The sequence below is a fragment of the Xiphophorus maculatus genome, chromosome 11, assembly GCF_002775205.1.
Source record: "Xiphophorus maculatus strain JP 163 A chromosome 11, X_maculatus-5.0-male, whole genome shotgun sequence".
Classification (NCBI taxonomy): domain Eukaryota; kingdom Metazoa; phylum Chordata; class Actinopteri; order Cyprinodontiformes; family Poeciliidae; genus Xiphophorus; species Xiphophorus maculatus.
This window is the reverse complement of record NC_036453.1, coordinates 31,782,944-31,789,021: the sequence shown is the minus strand read 5'-3', so window position 1 is coordinate 31,789,021 and position 6,078 is coordinate 31,782,944. Positions and strand designations below refer to the sequence as shown.

The window sequence follows — 6,078 nt, the reverse complement described above, 5'->3', positions numbered from 1 at the left end:
TTTCTATTAAAATGTGAACCAAAACAGTTTTGAAATATGTTTTAGAAATGTGTTTCTAAAACATGGTTTAGAAAGAGCAAATATCAGCGATAAGTACTTACATTTCTGTCAATGTTTTTTCCTGTTCATTAAATTAGTATGTTGAAATTGTGTGGAAAACAGAAGTTTGTAAATATAACACTGTAGCTATAACAGTTGATTAATATGTTTCAGTGTTAAACCATCCAATGAATAGAAAAACTTTTTCTTAGAAATATGTAATTTTACTTACTGGTTTTTAGCTTATTTTAGCAGAAATTGTGTCAATATCTCACTGCTAGTGGAAAAACTGTTTTTACAGTTACATTCCTGTCCTTTAGGTGGCACTGTAGATTGCCATGGGTGTTTATGATGCATTTACGAAAGATCAGAAATGGCCATTTTAGACATGCAAGTCAAAATCTGCAACAAGAAATTACGTCGAGTGAGTCAAATTGGAACTGTTGCGCAGAATTTCTGTATATTATGACTGAATGTTATTAAAATATATTTTAAAAGTTATTCCTTATTTAGAATGCCATTTGCTGAGAATTTTCCTAATCTATTTAATTAACATGGAAACACAGCAAAAAGAAAAAAGTTTAAAATATTCTTCATTGCAGCGTCAGTATCTGAAATCATTCGAAGCTGATGTGATAAAAATAAAACATTTTCTCATTGTAGTACTTGTGTTTACGAGTTGACCCTAACCCTTGAATGTAACACTCAAATATGACAATGTAGCGCATGCGTCTTGTCCTATTATGATGGGCTAACTGTTAGCGTTGTAAAAAAAATTACGTGGCAGGAATATTTCAATATGGAGGTAGCAGCATTAGTTGCCCTGACTTTATTATTAGGTGCTTTAGTTATTCTAGTCGCTTTAGCGGTGGGAAGAAGAAAAGAAGAGATGAAGGAGGAAACCGAGCAGGCTGCGGAGAGTTCAGGTGAGAACCGCGGAGCTCATGTAGCCAGAATCGACAGTGCTGACTGACTGAAAGCTCTGTATGAGTCCGCTGAATGAGCACCCATTCATTCTTATATTCGTTCACTATGTAAAACTTTGGGATTCTGTACTAAATACCAATCAATAATTCTTATAAATGTATCAAAAAGAAATAAACTAACTTTCTGTCACCTGCTTCTAGCCAATAGTGAAATGTTTTATTAACGGACCAATGAGATCACTGCTTTCTGTTGCGTGACAGCTCTTTTTTCATTCATGAAAAAGTTCAGAATAACTGGTAGTGAACGTTCATTCAAACGTTCGTTCAAAACCTGTGTTTTGTAATAGGAAAGAATGTGCAATAAAACTCTTGTTTAAATATGATAAACTCCAACGTAATTCGTTGTGATTTGACTGACTAAGTAATTTGCAGTGATTTGTTTGGAAATCTGAGTTTAGAACAACAAATTCACAAACAAATTATTCATAAACTGAAATAAATTAGTCATAGCAGCCATTAAAAATGTCTCGTTGCACAACTTGTGCTCTAGGTGAAGCCAGTGCTGCGAAGGGCCCAACCTCTAAGAAGCAGAAGCAAGACAAGCAGAGGAGCCGCAAAGACAAACCAGCACAGCACAACTTCAGCCATCCTCTGCTGGCAGCTTCACTGAAGGTAAACCATCCGGATAAACCTCAAACACTAACCACAGGTGTTCTTTATTGTTATTTTTTGTAGACCTAAACAAAAAGAAGGTTACATTGGTAGTTTTCACTTAAGCCATTTGTGCAAAATTGTGTAATTTGCACTCCAAATTCCATCCGATAAGTTAATGACTTCACCAGCGGGCGCTATCTTGTGGGGGGCGGCATGAGAGCGGGCCCATCCTCTGCTCTCACAACCGGAGGATCTGAATGTCAACCGTGCAAATCTCCATACCCAACTAATCAGATTAATTATTTCAGCCCTAAATGTAACATACTATGCATGCATTTAATTTTTGTGTCTTGTTCTCCCCAGGGCCATAGCGGGAATGTGACAAGCCTGGATTTCAGCAGTAATGGGAAATACCTGGCGTCCTGTGCCGATGACCGCGCCATCCGGATCTGGAGCACCAAGGACTTCCTCGAGCGGGAACACAAGTGTCTGAGAGCTAACGTGGAGCTGGATCATGCCACGCTGGTTCGCTTCAGCCCAGACTCCAGGTCTGCTTCTTTTTCCAGGACATTCCTGCCTCTAACCTTTAAATACTGGAACAACTTGTGGAAAAACACACTGAAAATGACAGCTCACTTTTCCTAGAGCTGTAAAGTCTGTTTTTAAACATAGTACGGCATTTGCCTGTTATGATAACACAATTTACTGGATGATAAATTGTCCCAGTAATTACAGTGATAAATAATAATATTGTTTTGGTTTTTTTTTTAGACTATTTCCAAGTAATACATTGATCATTGCATAATAATGTAAGTTCCTCTCAAAGAGCAATAAACTTTAATTTTGTAAAGAACACTTCATGCTGGAACCGGAAGATATTTTAAATATCCAAAATAAAAAAAACAACCAAAAAAGTAAAAACAAAACAAAAAAAACAAATAGAAATGCTCTCACAACCAGAGGACTGTGAGAGCATTTTCTTAAAACCTTTCTGAGATTAATATGAAAATGTCTCCGTTTTTTTTCTAGCAGATTTTTGACTTTTGAGGTGCTGCGGTGGCACAGGGGTAAAGCACAACCCATGTACAGTGGCCTTAGTCTCTGTACATGGCTGAGTCCTGACCTAATGACCTTTGCTACATGTCTTCCCCCTCTCTCATTACCCATTTTCCTGTCTAACCACTCTCAAATAAAGGCCACTAGAGCTACCAAATCCTTAAAAAAAAATAAAAGCTTTGAACTCTTGTAGCTTAGAAATTTCCTTGTTTTTGCTAGAAAATTTCTGAAATTTTCTAATCTAAAGATTTCTAAGTTTTTTGCCAAAAATGTACTCCTTTTTTTTTCTATCATCATTCAAACATGTTTGAATTCTTCACTGACACCCCGTTTTATCCTGCAGGGCTTTCATCACCTGGCTCGCCAATGGAGATGCTATTCGTATATTCAAGATGATCAAGAAGGATGACGGAACCTTCAGCTTCAAGGCCGCCTCAGAGGATTTCCCCCAGAAACACAAGGCCCCGATAGTTAACATCGGAATTGCAGAGACAGGTAAGGAACACATCACATTGTACTATTTTGTGATGGAGAGAACTGAATATGGAGACTTTTCCACAAATATGAAGCTCCTAATTGTTTCTTCTCTGCAGGTAAATTCATCATGAGCTCCTCAACAGACACTACCATCCTGATCTGGGACCTGAAGGGAGAGCTCCTGGCCTCCATCAACACCAATCAGATGACCAATTCTTATGCAGCGGTCTCCCCCTGTGGCAGGTCAGGCTCAACACAGCAACAAAGACTTGAAACATTTACTGCAGCACTTGGTTAGAATTCTGGTGCTCACTATGGAGAACCAAAACTTGGTGATTCCATCTTCTCCCTGCCCTCGTCTTCAGGTTTATAGCATCCTGCGGCTTCACTCCAGACGTGAAAGTTTGGGAAGTTTGCTTTGGAAAAGGAGGAGAGTTCAGAGAGGTAGCCAGAGCATTCGACTTGAAGGGCCACTCTGCAGGAGTTCATGCATTTGATTTTTCCAATGACTCTCACAGGTAATAAGTGTTTGTAATTCGGATGTTTGGACTGTTGGATAAGATAAATAATGCAGCATTTATAAAAAACTTTTTTTAATCATAATTTTTCTTTCTGTATCAATATATTGATAGTAAGTTACTTTAAGGGGGAAGTGTTTTGATTGAGGCTGCAATCATAGGAGGCGCTAACATAATATGTTATAAAGTTCACCCCTCATTAAAAACATACCTAGAGTGTTGCTTTAATTCTTCCATGCATGTTTCAGAAATCCCTCAAAGGGAATGCATTATGCAAAATTCACATGTTTTTGTACTTCTATTTAGGTCTCAACTGCTTCTAAAAATGGCTCAAGCGCTTAACAAACACCCAACTAGTTTTGGCAATAATGTTTTTGATGTCTGGAAAGTGAGCCGTTTCAAAAACCTTCAGAATGTGACTTCACAAATTAGCCGGCTCTGCTCCTCATCTAGCAACCCAAACTGAACTCCAACAATTTTGGTCATCTGATTTTGTCACTCAATGCGTTGTACAATGGCTTCTGGAAAAGACAAGTGTTTTGATGTTGACTTACCATCAGGAAACCACTTGCTGCATTCATGTTGGTTGTGCAGGAGGCTCCACTTCTGCTTTTCAAAGATGCATTGTAAATGCGCATCTGTTTGCAGCCATTTTCACGTGTGAATGTAAACATTGAGTTGAGGAGAGTGACCACTAGCAGCTTATTTGAACTTGGTGACAAGAGGCTGTAAAGCAGCTAATTTCAAAGGAGCTCAAAATGGGCAGAATTGAACAAACTTAATTCTTATCTAAAAGATATTTTGTGAAAAAAAGAAATGTAATGAACACGTTTTTTTTATACCCCATAAACTTATCCTAACCTGTTCAGCATAAATAAGAAAAGGTGTCTAAAAGGTTTAGCAACCAACTTTGTTTTTCTTTTTCTGATCAGAATGGTGACTGTGTCTAAAGACGGAACGTGGAAGCTGTGGAACACAGATGTGGAGTACAAGAAGCAGCAAGACCCGTACCTCCTCAGGACAGTGTCCTGCTCCTCCTCAGATGGCAGCAGGGTGGCCTTGTCTCCGGATGGCCGGGTGGTCGCCATCAGCGATGGCTGCAACGTGGCAATGTTCGACGCAAACACCGGGAAGCTGGAAGAGGAACTGCGCGCCGTCCACAGCCAGGGGATCACCGACCTCAGATTTGATATCAACAGCCGCTTCCTGGCATGTAGTGGAGACAAGGCCATCCGCGTGTTTCACAATGCGCCGGGTTACCGGGCGGCCATCAGGGACATGCAAGACATGCTGAAGAAGGCTCAGAATGAGGCCATGAAGCAGAGACTCCATCAGCAGATCAGAGAGGCTCAGAGCGCTCTGGACGCTGCGTTAGCTGCTCCTGACGAGTGAAACAATGCACAAAGAGCCACATCTTTTTCTGTCACGAAAATATTCAAATCTGCATGCGGTTTTAATAACATTATGTTTTTATGGAAGGATTAAAGGCAATGTGTTCAAACATAGTACTGTGTTAATTTCTTGGTGAGCATTAAAATAATGACAAAAATGGCATCGATTAATAAAATTTGTGAAGATTTAATTTTTGGAAAATTTGGATTTATTTTTTTTCACCAACACGCTCCTTGGATTCCTACAGTTCAGTCATGACGATTTATGCATAAATCATATGCATCTATTTATGCATAAATAAATTACTTATGATTTATTTATGCTTAAATCATAAGTGATTTATGATATTTATGCACTAGAACTGCATAAATAAATAAATACAATGATTTACAATGGCTTATTAGGGCCATTGTATAGAAAGTACATTTCCAACAAAAACCTCAAAAGTTTTCTAGATAAAACATGGAAATTCCAGGTTCAAGGTTGAGCATTTTCCATCCATCCATGCATTTTCTTCCTCTTATCCGGGGTCGGGTCGCAGGGGTTAGTTGAGTATTTTAAGCTATTCAAACTCAGAAATGTCTTAGGTTTTTTACTGAAAATTTCTGAGATTAATAATAAAAAAATTCTGAAATTTCCTTGTTTTTTCTAGACAACTTAAATTCAAAATTTATGAGTTTTGTTGGCAGAAATTTACTATTCCTTTGTTTTCTATCTGCAGTGGCCCTAATATGCCGATGTACAAAGATTACGTCTTACCCCACCTGTGCGCTGCACAAGCTACATATGATGGCGTGTATATGATGCACACCCCACGGGAAGTGGAAGTGGACGGAGATTGGAGCGGAATCTGAAGTTGACAGAGCACAATCAACACACAAATTGCTGATCTTGGGCGGTTGGTATAAAACTGGTTTGTGACTGGACTGCTATGGCGTCTCAGGTTGAGGATGATGGAGATGATGAGATGGATTTAGGTGACTGGACTCCAGTGCAGGTAGTAGAAGATCGGGAAG

General features: G+C 39.0%; 1 protein-coding gene across 1 annotated transcript; it reads left to right on the top strand.

Moving 5' to 3' along the window:
* The first annotated feature begins 757 nt into the window (after positions 1 to 757).
* Positions 758 to 5,171, top strand: tbl2 (transducin beta like 2). Its single transcript, XM_005813805.3, has 7 exons — positions 758 to 965; positions 1,516 to 1,637; positions 1,983 to 2,167; positions 3,019 to 3,170; positions 3,269 to 3,395; positions 3,518 to 3,670; positions 4,603 to 5,171. The coding sequence occupies exons 1-7, from the start codon at positions 839 to 841 to the stop codon at positions 5,060 to 5,062; spliced, it is 1,326 nt and encodes a 441-aa protein (XP_005813862.1). The 5' UTR covers positions 758 to 838; the 3' UTR covers positions 5,063 to 5,171.
* Positions 5,172 to 6,078: the final 907 nt, after the last annotated feature.

Bases quoted from the DNA above. Each gene is read 5' to 3' on its own strand.
- tbl2 (XM_005813805.3), top strand. From the start codon at position 839: ATGGAGGTAGCAGCATTAGTTGCCCTGACTTTATTATTAGGTGCTTTA. The intron at 2,168-3,018 runs GTCTGCTTCTTT...TTTATCCTGCAG, and splicing joins CGCTTCAGCCCAGACTCCAG to GGCTTTCATCACCTGGCTCG. The intron at 3,171-3,268 runs GTAAGGAACACA...TCTTCTCTGCAG, and splicing joins CATCGGAATTGCAGAGACAG to GTAAATTCATCATGAGCTCC.